This window comes from Epinephelus fuscoguttatus, linkage group LG20, assembly GCF_011397635.1.
Source record: "Epinephelus fuscoguttatus linkage group LG20, E.fuscoguttatus.final_Chr_v1".
Lineage (NCBI taxonomy): Eukaryota > Metazoa > Chordata > Actinopteri > Perciformes > Serranidae > Epinephelus > Epinephelus fuscoguttatus.
In genome coordinates this window covers 28251061-28271053 of record NC_064771.1, presented here as the reverse complement: position 1 = coordinate 28271053, position 19993 = coordinate 28251061, and the positions used below count along the sequence as shown (strand labels likewise).

The window sequence follows — 19993 nt, the reverse complement described above, 5'->3', positions numbered from 1 at the left end:
ACAAGGGCCAGTAAACCCAAAATGTGATGTCCTCGTATGAGGGTAGCCTACAGGATCTTCAGAGATTTGATCCAGAAAGAGTTAAACACAAACATTAACGTATAGATCTGTCTGTAGAGCACTAATTTAGCACGTAAATTGCTTACCATAAAGACTGGAAACAGAGGGAAACAGCTAGCCTGGCTCTGTCCCATGGTAACAAAATCCTCCAAACCTTACCAGCATGTCTGAAACACACTACTTCACAAATTATGTCTCAGAAAACTGGATGCAAAAACAGCAATTCACCATTTTTCAGGGTTACTAATGAGGTGGGGGTTTTGTTTTGTTTTGTTTGTTTGTTTTTGGACAGAGCCAGGCTAGCTGTTGCCTGTTTTTTTATCTTTGTGCTAAGCTAAAGCTAAGTGTTGTGTGCCTCCTGTAAACTGAATTTAAAGGTCCAGTGTGTTGGATTTAGGAGGAAATAATGGCTCATTTATAAATGCTGCATGTGCACAAAACAACGCCGGAAAAAGGCACTGGCCACTTCCCACGTAAAAGTTGCGACATAGTATTTGACCCATGCTTACGAACATTTTGTAGACAGGAAATTAGGAATGCAGGTGGTGAGGTGGAAGCCTGATTGTAGAAACTGTCAAATTTGTCCACACGTACATTTTTAGGGTGGATCCACACATTGTTTTATAAATGTTTGTCTTGGAGAGGAAGAGACCTCCGCAGATAATATGGCTCCTGGTAAAATTCTCCTGAACAATGAACACCGAAGGAATTCTAACCAGGAGAATTTCAGCCGGTTGCAATCTGCAAACCTCACCACTGGATGCCACTTAATTCCCCTAAAATCCTACAAACTTATAAGTTATCAAACACAATTTCTGTTAAGATATTTGATTTGCATGTTTATAATTTTGTTCTCTATTTTAGAGCTTAAACCACAAACACACCTACATTTACAACAAATGTATATAAAATGAAATTCTCCTGCAATGCAAGAGTCCAGCCTCATCTGTTAATTGGTCTCTCAAAGTCACTCAAAGCCAGCTCACTAGGTTTAGAGATGTATCCATTTATTGCCATTAATGTCACATTTTCATTAGCTAATATGTCTTGATGAAATAAATAAGTGAGTAAGATAAGGAAAAAAGAACAGGTGTTTTACTGTTCTCTTACTTTGCAGTTGTAACTCTAATAGGTCAGCAGGTGGTGCTGTTTCATTCAATAACTTTCAGGGAAATCTACCGCGCTCAGTTAGGGTGTGTTCACATTTAGTCCTTTTTAAATGAACCTAACATAGTCCTCTTAAAGTTTACCAAAAAGTGGACCAACAGAGAAGGGACTCAGTTATTTTTGTCTTCACATTGTCAGTTCATTTCAATTTGTTTATGGATTATTATTGAATATTTATGGTATACTATGTTTGATGAGTTTAACAAAGCATTCTATTTATCTGAACACAGGTTAAGAGATAGCTAAATTTATTTCAGTTGATCCTGAGGGGGAAATAATGTCTGTGCTAAAGTTCATGGCAATCTGTTCAGTATTTGTTGAGACATTTAAATCAAAACCATAGATGTTAAACTGCTGATCAAAGTCATGAGGTTTCATCATCTGGGAACCATGAATGTCTGAGTTTATGGTATTCACACTATCTAAAACCAGTTTCACTTTTGAATTAAAAGGCAGGACTGACAAATTTATTTCACAAACATTAAACGCAGTACAAGTGTTGTTTACAGGGTCTTCGTCAGATTACCCAGTGTCATACAAGGTTATTGTGATAACCACGGGATGTGCTGTCTCTTGAGCTTGAAACAGACCATAAACCAACAGATCAACACCAACTGCATTCTATTAAAATGAAAAACACGACAACATGAAACCATCCTATGAAGGACATATTTTTGCTTCTTTCTGTTTGTGTATGATGATATCAGTGATGGTGCCTGGAGGCAGGAGATCAATAAAAGTTAAATTGATTCAAAGACGATCTGTGACCAGTGATCAAATGCTGTTGAAGCGAACTGCCTTGAAGTAAAAGTCATTGTTAACCCTAACCTTAACCCTAACCCAAAACTAGAAATACCACCACCCTTGAATGCCTCAACCAACAAGTTGCAGAAAAAAAAACAATAGTCTCAGACCTCAGATGTTATACGTGGAATCAGCTGGAGCCACTCTTCTCCGATTAACAACGGCACCATTGTTGCCTTCACTCCCCAAATCTTTTCTCGCTCCTCTTTCAGCTCTTGGTATTTTTCCAGCTTCTTGTGTTCCTTCTTCCTGATGTTGCTGTCGCTCTGGATAGGTACATCTAACACCACTGTAGAGCCGCTGCTCCTTCACGTCAAAAGGGGTCAGTTGAGGTGGTTTAGGCATATAACCAGGATGCCTCCTAGGTGCCATCCACTGGAGGTGTTTCAGGCATGTCCCACTGGTAGGAGGCCCCGGGGTAGACCCAGAACACGCTGGAGGGATTATATCTCATCTGGCCTGGGAACACCTTGGGGTCCCCCAGGAGGAGCTGGAAAGCGTTGCTGGGGAGAGGGACGTCTGGGGTGCTTTGCTTGACCTGCTGCCCCCGCAACCCAGCCCCAGATAAGCGGAAGAAAATGGATGGATGGATGGATGATTGCCTTATGGCCTCCTCAAGGTTCCCATTTGCCAGTGGGACCCCAAGACCCCCTCAGTTCTGAACATATAGATATACATATCTTTTTTTTTTTCTTCTTATTTTATCAGTCGGCCTGCACCATATTTTATTACAGTGCAACATACCATGGCCAAATGAAACCTAATTGTCCAGCTCCTTAATTTCATAGATAATAACATTGGATATTTTAATAATACACTGATACATTTAACTGTTATACTGTTTTCCAGCTCTAGTCAATCAATTTTAAGTGATAACAGTTGTAAAGTTTTCTGTTTCTACTTAATATTAAAACTAATTACAAACAACTACTAATATTAATATTAACATCACGGTTCAGTTTCCAGTGCTGTTACACTTTGTCTACAGAGAGGTGTTAGATGTATTTTGTCCACCACATTTATATCAGTGAGAGTCAAATGAATATTAGAATATATAGGAAAGTCTTCCTAAGGTGTAGAATCGTCAGTCACATACTGTCTCACATGGTTTGGGTAAACTGATCTAGATTCTTGATGCCATCCTCAGTGTATCAGTATCAGTGTTACAGTACAGTATCAGTTGTTATCGGCTTTTCTGTCCCTTTTTCTGAGTCCGGTCCTTGATAGAGCCTCAATATTTTGCTGTCATGTAGTTTTTTCCACGTCTTCATCTCCAGGATATAGTCGTGATTGGCGTAGAAAACGACACGAGTTTTAATATTTTTCTGAAAGTAGTAGTTATTGTATTTCTTGTAGTCCTCAGTCATGAATCCATATGCACTCACCTGAAAACAACAAAACAGAGAACAGGGACAACTGAGAATAACTCACACCAAGACACGATTTGTTGAAAGAAAAGTTTGGCATCTTATAGAAATGTGCTTGTTCAATTTTATGCTGAGAGTTAGACGAGAACATCAGTCTCATCTTACAAAATATCACGTGGTGGACACGAAATGTTTTAAAATTAAATTTTAGCAACATGAAAACTATGCCGATGCTAAGTCGACAATCACAGTTTCAAAAACCCTGTGGTTAACGGTAGATAACAATCACAGTTAGGTTAGGGGTAGGAAAGATTGCGTTTTTGATCAAAATAACTAAGACGTAATTGAGGTAAACTTACCTACTTTGTGTCACTAGGTAAAGTACCTGTGTAAAGCTCTTTGTGTAGTTAGGTAAAGTAGATCACGTCACTATGTCTACTTTTGCTTTTACATGGGACACAAACAGTGATCTCCTGGTTGAAAGTCCGTGTTTGTGTGACCAATCCACCACACCGTCTGCCCCATGATCAGGGACTTTTTCACTCTTCATACCAATTTATGTGTCCACCGAGACAAAAGATCTTCACTGACTTTACATTGGATTTGTTTTTGTGTTGCCAGCATGTAATTTCAACACATTCTGTGCCCACCGCCACGTAATACGCTGCAGATTTCATGTCTGAGACCACGCTGATACTGAATGCATCATGTTTATGGAGGCATGAACTACAGCATAGAAGACATGTGGAGAAGTTTAAGTAATATTAACTCACAGTGTCACAGGTTTGCAGAGCCAGGAAGACAGTGAATGCCCCATTGGTTGGTCTGACTATTGCCCAGTGTGAACTATTCAGATGACGAGACTTTAAGAACCTGTGGGTAATAAACAGTGTCATATGAACTTATATATCAACAGTAAGTCTTTCACATATAAGATGAGACAAACAACAACTTCCAAAGTGACCATTAAGTTAAAACAGCTTTATTTAAGGAAGTGCTTTTAGTTTGAGATTCCCTGTCGACTCTTGATTATGTTTATTTTATATTATTATCTGTTGCTTTTATTATAATTATTTGTAATGTTAGCAAATGCTTTATTTATTGTTCATTGTTATTTTTGTTTTCTTGACGTTCTTAACCTGGAAGTCAGAGTTGCTCTGGTTCCCTCAACAAAATGCCAACTGGATTTTTTCATTTGGTTTTGGATTATTACAGAAAATAAGCTCTTTACCAAACAAAAGTTGATGATACTTTTGCTCAGCGGGATAATCTCCACAATTTAACACCACTCATGATTTTCGAAGCATGAACGCAATTACCAGAAGTAAAAAACTAACTTTGGGCTACAAATGAACTACACTACTGTTGCATGACTTCAGCATCACTACCACTAAGTGTTCATGTTCAGTATGATGGTATTTAATGTCCTGGTCCCCCGGCAACCTCTGTAGTTTCATAGGAGACACTTATAGCAACCTTCCCTTTTTTAAGACACGTTAAATCTTCAAAATTCACATGTGGGGTATTCACTGTCATATTTTTTGTCGTAGAACAAATGGTGAAAATGTCGTAAACTGTGTTAACTACAGACCTTATATCAGGCATCTAACCAAGAACCATTCAAAAAAACTTGTTGACTTTAACTCGAGACAAGGGAATCAGAAGTGCAAAACTGCTAATTCCCATGTTTAAGGGACTCAATCCTGGGTTTTGTCAGAATGGTAATCCCAGATTTGGGAAAACTCACGAGAAATTTCATGCTTCATTTTAACTCAAACCGTCATCTTTCCCTAGCCAAGCATGTTTTGGTGCTAACCCTATCCAAACCTTAACCACAGCGTGGCCATGTCATAAAACATTGAGACAAGAACATTTTGCAGCGGCTTGTGAAATCTAGTATTTCCATCAAGCCACGACCTCATTCCTGCAGCACTTTATTATTTTTAATGCTGTTTTGTGAAGCACTTTGGGCTGCACCTCCACATGAAAATGTGACATACATAAAGTTATTTCAGAGGTACTCAGATCTTGTAACTAAGTAAAAGTATCAATAAAACAGTGTGGAAACACTTACTTCAAAATTGTACTCAAGTGCAGCACATGACTAAATGTACGTAGTTACATTCCACCACTGGTTATTATCATTGTTATTATGAATCATAAAGAGTGAAAGAGCTGGGTAGGATTGTGAGAGGACCTGTTTTTGATGTATCTGAGGAAATCCTGGTGCAGAACATAGAAGCGGGACTCGTTGTACTGCCCAGAGTAGTATGTCCTTGGCCTGTGGGGTTAAAATAAGACAGTCAATGGGGATAATGAAAGAATGTTGCAAAGCTGTTTTTTTTTTTTATTTCCTGTCTGTACGGTGCAGATAATACGTTCAGCTGGAGCTTCAACCAAAATCATACATTATAAGAGTTTCCCTTCTAATAGGATTAAACTGCCTGAAGTTTTGTGACGTCCTGTCTGAGCCACAAAGGGGCATATAGTGAATGTTTAATATGACTTGTAACCTCCACAAAATGTATGTGATGCCCTTTTTCATTATTTTAGTAACTCATGAGTCAGATTTGATTAAAGTCTAACTGTCTCCATAAACATGGTGACCTGACGACACATTTCCAGGCCCAATCTGATATGTTCCAGCACTGGATATACTGTGTATGTGTTTTAGTGTTTGGGTGTACATGTTACCTTCTACTAATAATATGTAGAGATGTTGATACTCACCTCTTGTTTTTATATGAGCTATTAGCATTAATTTCTCTTCTCAGAAGACCACCGAGCCAATTGTAATCCCTCATCGCCTCAGGTATCATCACGTATTTTATACCCTGCCAAAAGGAAGAGGATGACAGGTGAGTGTGTATGTGTGGGGTATAAATTACAAATTACAATATTACACATTACATTCGAGCTTTAATACCTCATCATGAGGGGCAGCTTTGTATCCGAACTTCCTGAATATTATTGGCGAAGATCTGATGGAGTGTGCTGTGTGAACATACACAGAAGTTCTGTTTCCTACGTCCTCCTCGTAACCTTCGGTGACTGCACCGTTCACCCTGCGGCACACACAGATCCAAATGTGAGAATGAGCTTTATAGATTTTCATTAGCAGAAACTAATTTATATGGAACTCACAAAGAATCTGAATTATTTTATAAACAAACTTGATTGCGGTTGTCAGTAGCTCTCAGTTTACTTGCATGCACAAGGCAAATAGGTAAATTCAACGTGACATATAAATCTGTGTAATACAAAGATGTAAATGTACAATCACTGTGGTATCAAGGGCTGTTAAACAAAACAGAAGGCCTACAGGAAGAGACTGTTACCTACTTGTTTTAGCTGACAGTGATCTGCCTGCCAGACGAGAAAGGTCACATTTTTTTGGGAGGACTGAGCAGAAGGATTCGTGATGATTTTTTTTTGTAATTTAAAGGTAGGATCTGGAGGATTTTCAAACAAAACAAAATATAGACATATAACAAATGAAATCCTACTTAATCATCCCCTATGGGCTTCTACTCATGTGTGGTGGTGACTCTGTTTGCAGAGCTCCTGCCCTTTAACTGTATTTTAATGTTTTTGTGAGCTCAGACTTTTGGGCGGAGATTTGCCCAGCCAATGAGAGAGCACAGGTGCCGTGCCCGAGCGTGTCCGAGCATGCACCAGCGCGAGCCTTGTCTGAACCTTCTGTGAAGCCTTCTTCCATACCTCGGGGCTCCGTACACCTGGGAGAGTTGAGCCTGATAGGAGGGGCCAAATTTGAATGTGTGTTTACAAAAAGCAACTGGAAATTCCTCCAGACCCTACCTTTAAATGGAATGAACAGGCTGGGCACAGACTACCTATGCAGATATCCTACATTTGAATACTGAGTTATGATGAGGCTGAAAGAGGTGAGCAGGCAACAGAATAGTCACTGTGCGAGTTAAACAACATCAAATGCCAAAACACATACCCGTGTCATGAGAGGTTGTATCTGTGTTTGTGTTAAACATGACCTTTACCTCTCATTTTATGACAGTATGCAGTGCCAGATACCACAGTTAGAGAGGATTAAGCAGAGGTCAGACAAGGCATTGCATTGTAAGCCACAAGAAAGTCTTAAGTATTTGCAGTCAAGTCCCAAGTTGGGTCCCAAGTCAAGACTGATCTTTGAGTTTGATTCTGAAACAAGTCACCAAATGTAATGCCTTTTTAACATTCATTCATTCATTCAGTCAGTCATTTCTGTAACTGCTTATCCTGTTAGGGGTCGCGGGGGGGCTGGAGCCTATCCCAGCTGACATTGGGCAAGAGGCAGGGTTCACCCTGGACAGGTCACCAGACTATCACAGGGCTGACATATAGAGACAGACAACCATTCACACTCACATTCACACCTACGGACAATTTAGAGTCACCAGTTAACCTGCATGTCTTTGGACTGTGGGAGGAAGCTGGAGCACCTGGAGAAAACCCACACTGACACAGGGAGAACATGCAAACTCTGCACAGAAGGGCTCCCCCACCCTGGGTTTGATCCCCCCACCCTGGGTTCGAACCAGGAACACTCTGGCTGTGAGGTGACAATGCTAACCTCTGAACCACCGTGCCGCCTCAATATTAAATTATTTCATCTAATTTATATTATTCTATTCTTTGTAAATAATGTGGCATCCCCCTTGCAACATATCATCATGCATGTTTCATTTTACCGTCTTGCCATTCTATTGGATTGTTTTGCTGTGTCTCAAATCGTGTACTTCTGTACTTACACTTAATATTATTATTATTACACAATATTTTGAGTGCATAAGTGCATTCACACTGAGAAGTATGGAAAAATGCAGTGCACTATGAGTACCCGGATGGTGCACTCAAAACAGTCAAGAAGTTGAGTGTGGAACTATGGACACTTCTCGCCCTCAATGGTCGCCATCTTGGCTACGTAGTGGAAGGGGAGGGACCACTTTTCAAACTGGAAATGGCGGTTGAGAACTGTGCGACTGTGAATGTCACTGCATTGTACAAATGTAAGTTATAGGCTATATGTGTTTTTTGCACTAAGCACTATACTGTTGTCGGATATAAGCCGGCAATATGTTTATTGGACTAATTTAGCAGTCTGTAATGATTTGGTATCGAGAATGATAACATGAATGCTAATGCTAGTTTGCTAACTAGCTAATTTGCGGTTGTCACTTCTGGTAAGTGCACAACGGCCATGTTTGGTTTGAGACAACACCACCCTGTCGAAATCCGCGCACTACACCATTAAGTACATAGTGCACATAGTATACTACCTATATTGGAAGTGTACTAACGGAAGTATGTGATTTGAGATAGCATTTTTGTCTTTGCTGTGCCATCCTGAAATTGTCGTCCCACTGCCTGATTGCATGTGAACGCAGCATTGTAGGTGCTGGTGGGTGGACTCTGTTACCTTTGGACAAAGCCAGACTAGCTGTTTACTCTATTTCCAGGTTTCATGCTAAGCTAAGCTGACTAGCTGCTGGCGTTAGCTTTATATATTAAGCATACAGAAATGAGAGTGGCATCAATTTTCTTAACAAACTCCCGGCAACAAAGTGTTTAAATGTAAAATGTATAAATTCTTTAGCTCCACTTAACTGGCAGGGGCAATATGGGCACAAATAATATCCAATATCCAACAACTAATTGTTCTTATAAGTTTAATTCAAAAAAGCTTGGAGGACTTGTCAAAGTGGAGGTTGATATAAATAAAAAGGAAAATCCTTGTGCAGACTGGAAGAAAGTTTTCAGCAAGAAACCACAACTACTGCCAAATAAGGCTCTAGAGTACAGAGTGTTGACTTGTGTGGGTAAATCATTTTGTATATTGGCATTAAATCATTATTGAATTTTTATCATTGTTAAGTTTTTCCTCTGAGAACAGCAGGGCAGGAAAGCAAAGTTTTTTTTACCTACTGTCACAGCAGAAAAATAAGTTAAACATCCTGGAGTCGCCTCCTTGTTGACCCATGCTGAACAAACTCATTGCTGCCACCCATGATCTTATCATCCGAACACCTCGACATTCATGTTTGATACTCTTGGCGGCTTGAGTATTTTTTTTTTTAGTCAGTTGAAATAAAGTTTTTAAATGGACTCTATAGCAAAATGTGTCATTCCAGTGCACTCACAGGATAATAGAGTAAACTGACTAATTTAAAATAACTGATAAATATTTAAGCAAACAGTAGAAGAAGATGTGAGGCCTTGTGACCGACTGTTGGCGGGTTGTATATCCAGGATGGTTTTGATGTACACCCTAACGTATAGTTGATGTACCCACAGATCATGTCCTTAAACATTATTAAATATTACCTTAGGAATTATAGGCAATGCTAGCGCTCCTTATATCCGCCACCTCTGACAGGTGTTAAGTAAAGACATTTTAACTGACACACAGATTTATGATCTTCTCCATGAATTACTTGTCAAGTTGTTTTGAAACCTTATTGCCCGTAAGATTGGGCCCCACCACGTCTCTTTCTTACCGGAAAACATAGTCGTGAGCATCGATCTCTTTCCCCATCTTGGAGCCGTTGAGGATCCCCCCAGTGCCCACCACAGCACAGCGCACACACCCGCCGCTGCCTGGCTTTGGAAGGAGCAGTGGCTCTTTTGGCTTTGGGATCAACTTCACAACACTCATCACCTCTGCAGAAACAAAAAACATACATCCATAATGTGTTCCAAAATGCAGAACAGTTCATACAAGAACATTTTCTGCAAGCAGAACTCACTAGCATATTGCTAATGGCGTAGGCGGTTGCTATTGTGTGATTATTGAAGCAGCTAGAATTAATATTTTCATAGTAACAGTGGATTAAATTGGAAATGTGAAAGTGGTCGATCAAAGTGACAAACCTCCAGAGAATTATCACCTCAGTCTGCAGCTCCCCTCGACTTTACAGAGTTTTAGAGTTTCTGTTTATTGTTCAGCTGCCCGACCACAGCTCTACTGTTTGGGTTCACTTTCATGGTGTATTCGGCCGCAGCAGGCAACTGTTTTTGTAAGAAAACTATAAAAAAAAAAAATCTACTGTACACTTCCTGCTCAGCAGCTAATGGCAGTTAGCAACTAGCTGGTGGACATAGTGGAGCATTTATCAGCTAAAGGTATTTTTCTCAGGAGCTGGTGGAGACCAAAACCAGAGCTAAAAGAGAGTCAATATCAGACTGAATTTCATCAGGCAGCTCCAAACAGGACTCCAAATACATGCTAATGTTGCTCCATGGCTGCTGGATGTGCACATAAGCAAATTTTGCTAATATGTAGCTATAACGACTTTATGAGGGGGTGATGTCATAATGTTGTATTTTCAGTTTGTTCAGAAATGGAAGCAAAAAATATTATATCAAAGTGCCTCAGTGCAAAATTCAGAGATCATGAGTTTTCTGCACCTGGTTCTCAACATGGCGGTAGCTGAGTTGGCAGCTAACAGTGATAACTCCATAAACAGCACTAAACACGGCAACAAAACTGACAGAGCTAACAGTGTTAACCAGAGGAGAACCAGAGGGTGGGCGCGACACTTCAGCACCACCACCGTCCCAATATCGGTGGTAACCACCAAAGTGCAAAGAAGCAGCCATAAGCTGGCCAGTGGGATACACACATGCACTCATGCTCACATAGCTGGACAGGTTTACAACAACAATGAGGAAATTCAGATACAGCGGTGGAAAGAAGTTTTTGGACACCCCATGCACTTGTGAAATATTGCATTAAGAATCACTCTTAGGTCTTCAAGTGCAATTTCTTTTAGTACAGTCACAGCCAAAATACTAAATAAATCCCAAAAAAGCCATTAAAAACTTAAAATTGATTGGTTCCATAAAAATACATAAGAAATTTTGAGTATTGGGTCATTTTGGTACCAGTGATGAAGGTCGTTCTTTTTATTAAAAGACACAATTTTTGTTGCCAAGCTTCGTGTCTACATAAAGCCAGCACATTTGAAAGTTCTTCAGACACAAAAATGGCTAAAACAAGGAACCTAACGCAGGAAACACGCCTGAAGATAAAGATTCTCAGCCAGGAAGGGTACAGCTGCCGCCAGATAGCCAGGAAGTGCAGATGCAGTCCTTCAGCAGTTGGATACACTCTGCAGAAATACAGACAAACCAACAGCTTGGAAGACAAACCAAGATCTGGGCGTCCAAGGGTTTCTTCAGCAAGAAATGACCGCATCCTGATCCGAATGTGCAGGCAAAACCGCCGAATGACATCACAGGAGCTTCAGCAGCAGTGGTCAAACCAAACTGGTGTCCAGTGTTCCACCCGCACAGTACGTGGCCGAGCTTTTAGATCATGGCTTAAGGTCCTACAAGGCTATCAAGAAGCCCCTGATCAATGAGAGACAGAGGTTAGCCCGGCGTCGTTGGGCCCAGGCACACAAGAACTGGACAGCCAGGAATTGGAAGAAGATTTTGTGGTCAGATGAGTCCAGTTTCCAGCTTTATCTTCCTCCTCCTACTAATGTGAGTGCAGAAGGCCAGGCGAGCATTATCTCCAGCATGGACAGTACCTACGGTCAAGCATGGTGGAGGCAGGATCATGGTTTGGGGATGCATGAGTGCTGCTAGTGTTGGTCATCTCACTGTCTGTGATGGCACATTGAACTCTACCAAGTATTGTACCATTCTCGAAACCCACATGCTCCCTTCTGCGTGTGCACTGTTCCGTCGAGGTAAAAACTGGATGTTTCAACAAGATAATGCCCCTTGCCACATCCAAGGCCAGTAGAACTTGGCTGCAGGAGCACAGTATCCAGGTCTTAGAGTGGCCAGCTCAATCCCGGACATGAGCCCCATTGAAAATCTGTGGTGGATTATCGAAAGGTCTGTTTCAAAGCATAAACCAAAGAATTTAGAAGAATTAAAAGCAGTAATTCAAGAAGAATGGGACAAGATTACCCCTCAACAGTGTGAAAGGCTCGTGGGGAACATGCCAGCCAGGATTAGAGCGCTACTACGTGCCAATGGCAGGACTACTAAATATTAATTTGATGATGTGATGGTTTATTTATTTTTTGTTCAGTTTTGAACACATTCTCTGTTATTTGTTGACTTTGATACCGACAATGTTGAGAACTGACATATTGAAACTGTCAAGAATTTAGTTTTGTTAGTTTTTCTTGTAAACAATAAACAAAAAAATATAATTTGTATTTGTTTGTATCTGTCTAATGCAGCCACACCTTTTGAAACACAAAAAAGATTTTTCCACAAATATTTCATGATAATATTTGAGATTGTGTAAAATTTTAAGGGTGTCCGAAAACTTTTTTCCACCACTGTACACAGATGTTGTGACTTCATTCTCTGCTCAGGATGGCATTACCCCACTTCAGCTTTGCAAAGCAAATAGTTTGCTGCTACATCAGTCCACACAGACCATTCATCAATGCAGTCAGTTAGAAAATCAGTGAGTGACACATCAGATTACAATCAAACAGTATGTAGAACAGCAATAATTGTGCATATGGGCTGGATCTGTCATTGTCATGGAACTCGTCCAGGAAAGAAAATGCTCTTGGCAACACCTTCGCAATAGCTTGAAAAGAAATAACTTTGCATCATAAGACCATGCCAATTTCCTAACCACACAGTAATTATAAAAAACAGGTTTTACATACTTGGTGCCTGTGTCACACAGACACACAGAAACACCTACCGTCATAGGGAAACTGCATAAACCCAAAGGGATTGTTAAAATGTGAAAGCCGGTTCCACTCGCTCATGTTGATGTTGTCCTTGTGCAGAAACACACGTATGTTGGGAAGGAAAGCCTTTTTGAAGCTCTCGTCCTCAGAGTTTCGCAGAGACTCAGCACATGTCTGAAAATGTAGGATAATAGATTGAATTAAGACAGAGGGCTCTAGTTTCCCGGTGCAGCGCAGGGTGGCGCAGGGTGGCGAACCCCGCGCAGAGCTATTTTCGAGCAGTGCAACCCAAGGCGCGCTCAGTTTGGTAGTTTGGCAGACCGAGGTGCGCTGAGATGGGTTTGACAGCGCAGCAAGTTCACTGATTGGCACGTTTGGCTTGCGTAATGGAAACCCAACTTGATTTGATTAACACAGCTGCAAACTAATGAGTTCACATTCCTCTCAGCCAATCATAAACAGCCACAGCATCAGATAGAGAGTATATATTCAGCATCTGCCATCTTAGAAAAGTCAAAAGAAAAGAAACAGAGTGAGACTGCGAGAGAGAAAGAGATAGCGCACACGCGCACAAGAGAAACGCAACATTGATTTACAATTGTGGTGACCTCCTCCCAGGCTACCTTTGCATCATCGGCCCGTGGAGGTCTGCTCACAGTGTCCGAATATACGGAACTGCGAGCAGACCTCCACGGGCTGATGATGCAACTGACCTCCTGGACCAAAACATCAGGTTCCTCCTGGGAGAAGTTTGGCCGTCTGACGCTGCTGCTCTCTTCTGCCATGGCGAATTGAGTAAACTCTCATTACGCCTTCACGCGGCGCATTTAAGGGCGAGGAGAGGGGCTCATTTGATTGGTGTGATGTGTGTAAAACCCACTCCACGCCTTCTCTCCTCCCTCTTTCCGACTTGCGCAGGTAGGAGGGACGGAGGTGGGAAAGAGGAGTAGCTGCGCCAGCGCGCACAGTGTGCCAAACTTGCAAAATCCGCCTGGCCACCCCCAGTTGGTGAAGCGCAGGTGCGCTGCGCCCCGCCTTGCCCAGTCTGTGAAACTAGAGCCCATAAAGTTAAAAATAACATAGACACTTTAATTTGCACTGTGTTCATGGCGATTTAATGAAGCCCCCGCTCACAGCTGAAGAAACAGCAGACATGAAGCCAAACAGGAAGCTCCAACAAAAAAAAGTCTGATTAACAGCAGTAATAGCTTTAACGGAAAAATCAAACTGAAAATCCATGCAGGCCAAACCAGAGACACACAGCTGAACATGTGGCTGTGCAGATTACCCACTCCCACAAAGGTAATGCATCTAGAATTATTATACTGTCTTGTCTTGTCATAGCATACTTACCCAGGGTCTGGGTGGCGCATCCTGGTTATAAACATCATCAAAATCCCACTGAGGAGCCTTCTTGAAGGAACTTCTGTAGAGGATAGGCATGGGAGTCTCAGCCACAGCAGCATGTGTAAACACAACAGGTGGTGGAGTCAGGTCTCCCATTTCATCCTGGAGGTCATACGTTTCCTCATTTCCTTGTCCCTCTATGAAGAAAGTCCTCAAGCTGATGTGGAAATTTGACAAACACAAAAAGAAAGATGCAACAATAGAATAGAAGATATGTTTTTATGCAACTTAAATGCAAAAGCTATTTCTGGAAATATTCTGAACCACATTTCCTGAAGACAGTTTCACAGGATTAGCAACTAGAAAATATTAGAAAAGTTCCTTTCTTTCCTCTCAAGTCTTTCTACAACCCCAATTCCAAAAACACTGGGACACTGTGTAAAATACGGTAAAATGTCATTAAAAACACAATGCAATGATATGCAAAACCTTCTTAACCTACTTTCAATTGAAATCAGTACAAAGACAAAATATTCAGTGTTCAAACTGATAAACTTTATTGTTTCTTGTAAATGTACACTCATTCTGAATTTGATTCCTGCAACATGTTCAAAAAAGCATGGTTAACCACTTTGTGAAAAACTACGTAGGCAAATAGGCCGACAGTTTAAGAACGATGTTTCTGAGAGCCTGGTCTTCCACCGAAGTCGTCAAAATCTGGTGCTTGGGCAGTGACTTGGGGCGTCAGACACCAACAAAAGAAGCCATCTGAATATGGCAGGTGGGAGGAGGGGTGGATGGGTCCAACAAACATGGACTTTGACCTGAGAGCAGTGTTCACGTCCTGTCAGACCTTGTTGTTTTTTCTGAAACCTAACCACATGTTTTTGTTGCATAAACCCAACCATGTGTTTTTGTTGCCCAAACCTAACCATGTGTTTTTGTTGCATAAACTTAACCACGTGTTTTTGTTCCCCAAACCCAACCACATATTTTTGTTGCCCAAACCTAACCGCGTTTTTGTTGCCCAAACCTAACCACGTGTTTTTGTTGCCCAAACCTAACCATGTGTTTTTGTTGCCTAAACCCAACCACGTGTTTTTGTTGCCCAAACCTAACCATGTGTTTTTGTTGCCTAAACCCAACCATGTGTTTTTGTTGCCCAAACCTAACCATGTCTTTTTGTTGCCCAAACCTAACCACGTTTTTGTTGCCCAAACCCAACCATGTGTTTTTGTTGCCCAAACCTAACCACATATTTTTGTTGCCTAAACCTAACCATGTGTTTCTGTTGCCTGAACCCAACCACGTGTTTTTGTTGCCAAAACCTAACCATGTCTTTTTGTTGCCTAAACCCAATTACTTGTTTTTGTTGCCTAAACCCAACCACGTGTTTTTGTTGCCCAAACCCAACCACGTGTTTTGTTGCCTAAAAGCAACCACGTGTTTTTGTTGCCCAAACCTAACCACGTGTTTTTGTTGCCCAAACCCAACCACGTGTTTTGTTGCCTAAAAGCAACCACGTGTTTTTGTTGCCCAAACCCAACCCAACCACGTGTTTTGTTGCCTAAAAGCAACTACGTTTTTGTTGCCGAAACCTAACCACGTGTTTTTGTTGCCCAAACCCAACCACGTGTTTTTGTTGCCCAAACCTAACCACGTTTTTGTTGCATAAACCTAACCACGTGTTTTTGTTGCCCAAACCTAACCATGTGTTTTTGTTGCATAAACTTAACCACGTGTTTTTGTTCCCCAAACCCAACCACATAGTTTTGTTGCCCAAACCTAACCACGTTTTTGTTGCCTAAACCTAACCACGTGTTTTTGTTGCCCAAACCTAACCATGTCTTTTTGTTGCCTAAACCCAACCACTTGTTTTTGTTGCCTAAACCCAACCACGTGTTTTTGTTGCCCAAACCCAACCACTTGTTTTGTTGCCTAAGAGCAACCACGTATTTTTGTTGCCCAAACCCAACCACGTGTTTTGTTGCCCACACCCAACCACGTGTTTTGTTGCCTAAAAGCAACCACGTGTTTTTGTTGCTGAAACCCAACCATGTGTTTTTGTTGCCCAAACCCAACCACGTTTTTTGTTGCCTAAAAGCAACCACGTGTTTTTGTTGCCCAAACCCAACCACGTGTTTTGTTGCCTAAACCCAACCACGTGTTTTTGTTGCATAAACTTAACCACGTGTTTTTGTTCCCCAAACCCAACCACATATTTTTGTTGCCCAAACCTAACCACGTTTTTGTTGCCTAAACCCAACCACATGTTTTTGTTGCCTAAAAGCAACTACGTTTTTGTTGCCCAAACCTAACCACGTGTTTTTGTTGCCTAAACCCAACCACTTGTTTTTGTTGCCTAAACCCAACCACGTGTTTTGTTGCCTAAAAACAACCATGTGTTTTTGTTGCCCAAACCTAACCACGTTTTTGTTGCCCAAACCCAACCACGTGTTTTGTTGCCTAAAAGCAACCACGTGTTTTTGTTGCTGAAACCCAACCACGTGTTTTTGTTGCCCAAACCCAACCATGTGTTTTTGTTGCCCAAACCCAACCACGTGTTTTGTTGCCTAAAAGCAACCACGTGTTTTTGTTGCCCAAACCCAACCACGTGTTTTTGTTGCCCAAACCCAACCACGTGTTTTGTTGCCTAAAAGCAACCACGTTTTTGTTGCCCAAACCTAACCACGTGTTTTTGTTGCCCAAACCCAACCACGTGTTTTGTTGCCTAAAAGCAACCACGTGTTTTTGTTGCCCAAACCCAACCACGTGTTTTGTTGCCTAAAAGCAACCACGTGTTTTGTTGCCTAAAAGCAACCACGTTTTTGTTGCCCAAACCTAACCACGTGTTTTTGTTGCCCAAACCCAACCACGTGTTTTGTTGCCTAAAAGCAACCACGTGTTTTTGTTGCCCAAACCCAACCACGTGTTTTGTTGCCTAAAAGCAACCACGTGTTTTTGTTGCTGAAACCCAACCACGTGCTTTTGTTGTTGAAGTAAAAAAAACATCAGTTCACGGTGTTGTACTGACCTAGTACGTTTATTTTTGAAAGAGACTGTATGTAAAGTTAAATTTCCTGCGAAAACAGAAGTGTATGTTGAAAGAAGACAATGCATGTAACAGACAGAACTTGACACGGTGTCTCAGAACATCAATAACCAACACACCCAGGGTACCTTGGACATTGTATGTGGTCGTGGAAATTCCATGAGCAAACATCAATATGTGACGAGGTCAGAGTGAGAATGTGTTGTGTCTCAAGGCATTTTGCAAGGAATTTAGGGATTTTACCATCTATGATCCATCATCAGAAGACTTAGGGAATCTAGAGAAATCTCTGCATGCGAAGGGAAAGGCACTGCATTAAAACCAACATGACCATATCAGGGATATTACTACATGGGCTCAGGAACCCTTCAGAAAACCACTAACAGTAAACACTTCGCTGCATCTACAAACGCGAGTTACAACTCTACCATGCAAAGTGAAAGCCATATGTCAACAACATACAGAAACACCATCGACTTCTCTGGAGCTTACACAGTGTGGTAACGTGCTGTGGACTGACGAGTCCGTCATGGACGTTGTGTCCTCAGGGTTAAAGAAGAAAAGCACCTTACAGATTGTTACCAGCTCAAAGTTCAAAGTCAGCATCTGTGATGGTAATGGGGGAGTGTTACTCTGAAATCTATGAAGGCACCATGAATGCTGAAAGGTACATACAGGTTTTGGAGCAGCATATGCTGCCATCCAGATGATGTCGTTTTTAAGGGACATCCCAGCTTATTCCAGTACGACAAAGCCAATCCACATTCTGCACGTTTCAACAGCATAGCTTTTTAGTGAAAGAGCACCAGTACTAGACTGGCCTACCTGCAGTCCAGACCGGTCTCACATTAAAAATGTGTGGCGCATTATGAAGCACAAAATCCGGCAACTGAGACCCCGCACTGTTGAGACACTGAAGTTGTATTTCAAGCAAGAATGGAAAATAATTTCTCTCTCAAAACTTTAACAATTACTGTCCTCAGGTCCCAAACGCTTGCTGAGTGTTGTCAAAAGGAAAAGTGATGCCACACAGGCAAACATGCCCCTGTCCAAACTTTTTTAATGTGTTGCAGACATCAAATTCAGAATGAGTGTATATGCACACAAAAAACAATTAAGTTTATCAGTTTGAATATTAAACATCTTGTCTTTGTACTGTGTTCAATTGACTGTAGGTCAAAAAGGATTTGAAAATCATTGCGTTCTGTTTTCATTGATGATTTTTACACAGCGTTCAAGCATTTATTAGAATTACTGTTGTAGACTAAGTACAACTTACCTGATACTTCTTGCGTAATCTCCCCATGATAAAAGAAAAAGTAAAATTAAAACTGAGATCACCAGCAGCAAAAAAAAATATCTTGACTTGAGGAGTGCCATCCCTGAGACTGAGTGTTTGTTCTCCCTCCTGGTTTTTGCACTGAAGTGGAAAAGGCACCTGCAGCATCTACATCTTGTCACAAGACGATACTGGGCAGGGCCAAAGCATAGTTTACTGACAGAGATACATTACAAAACCAGAACTACTGTCACACAACCCGTCACACACCTTCACATTGGTACAATATCTGGTCTATTACACAACAGAGGGGAAGTTTTGCACAAGAGATTTTACAGTATCTCCTTGTCACTTCATCCTTTCAGACATCTGCGTCAAAATTTTTCACAATATGGCCCAAAATGTGTTTCATGCAACTCCACTGGACTGAATAGGCACTATCTTGGTGTACGGTAGTTATTAATTAAATCTATGGCTGAGCTGAGCGGCCTTTCTGGGGGCCTAAAACAAAGGAGAAAGGAAGTTTCCCTTTAAAATGTCTGATTAAAGTCTTTATTCTTAATTCAGTTTTTAAATCCAGTTATTTAGTTCCGCATTTTCAAATACATTTAAAATTAAATTTGATGAAATAATTGACTGTTTTATGCTGTTTTTGAAAATCTTAGTTTTTAATTGAACTATTAATTGACGGATTAATATTCCTCTTTTTTAATAATTCCTATTTAAATTGGCCATTAAAATATCAAATGATGGATTACTTTGTAATTTAGTCTATTTATTTATAGATAATTATTTATGTATTTATTTTTTATAATTTCTGTGACACTTGTGGGCCTCCATTATGTTTTATTCTGCTCTCTCTTTGCAGCTGTAACTTTAATAAGTCAGCAGGTGATGCTGTTTGATTCAATAACTTTCAGAGGAATCTACTTTGCTCAGTCAAACTGTTGCTCATCTTGAAGTGCAGGGTCCAACTGAGTTAATGACTTTGGGTTTTCATTTGGTGGTGGTGAATGCACTGAAAGGTATCAATCCAGATACAGCAACAATCAAATTATAAATATCCTAGTTTTAGAAATGTATATGCTTTTTTAATCATGAAATGGAAGACTTAACATCTCCAGTGTTAAGTTTAGTGTCTTAGGTGTAGGCTAAATATATCATATCCCCTGCAGACATCAGTCGCATTTCGTGCTAAAGACAATAATGTCTGTGTTAAAGTTCATGGCAA

The 19993-nt window shown here is 40.9% G+C and overlaps 1 protein-coding gene across 1 annotated transcript; it reads right to left on the bottom strand.

Moving 5' to 3' along the window:
* Window positions 1-1659: 1659 nt before the first annotated feature.
* LOC125881129 (alpha-N-acetylgalactosaminide alpha-2,6-sialyltransferase 1-like) lies at window positions 1660-18889 on the bottom strand. Its single transcript, XM_049564149.1, has 9 exons — window positions 18763-18889; window positions 14438-14648; window positions 13096-13258; window positions 9911-10073; window positions 6325-6463; window positions 6129-6232; window positions 5596-5679; window positions 4172-4271; window positions 1660-3416 (listed from the first exon to the last, which is right to left on the bottom strand). The coding sequence occupies exons 1-9, from the start codon at window positions 18861-18863 to the stop codon at window positions 3195-3197; spliced, it is 1287 nt and encodes a 428-aa protein (XP_049420106.1). The 5' UTR covers window positions 18864-18889; the 3' UTR covers window positions 1660-3194.
* Window positions 18890-19993: the final 1104 nt, after the last annotated feature.

Coding starts and splice junctions, on each gene's coding strand:
- LOC125881129 (XM_049564149.1), bottom strand. CDS start 18,863: ATGGCACTCCTCAAGTCAAGATATTTTTTTTTGCTGCTGGTGATCTCA. Junction 4,272..5,595: donor CTCAGATACATCAAAAACAG/GTCCTCTCACAA, acceptor TATTACCCACAG/GTTCTTAAAGTCTCGTCATC. Junction 3,417..4,171: donor CTCTGCAAACCTGTGACACT/GTGAGTTAATAT, acceptor TGTTGTTTTCAG/GTGAGTGCATATGGATTCAT.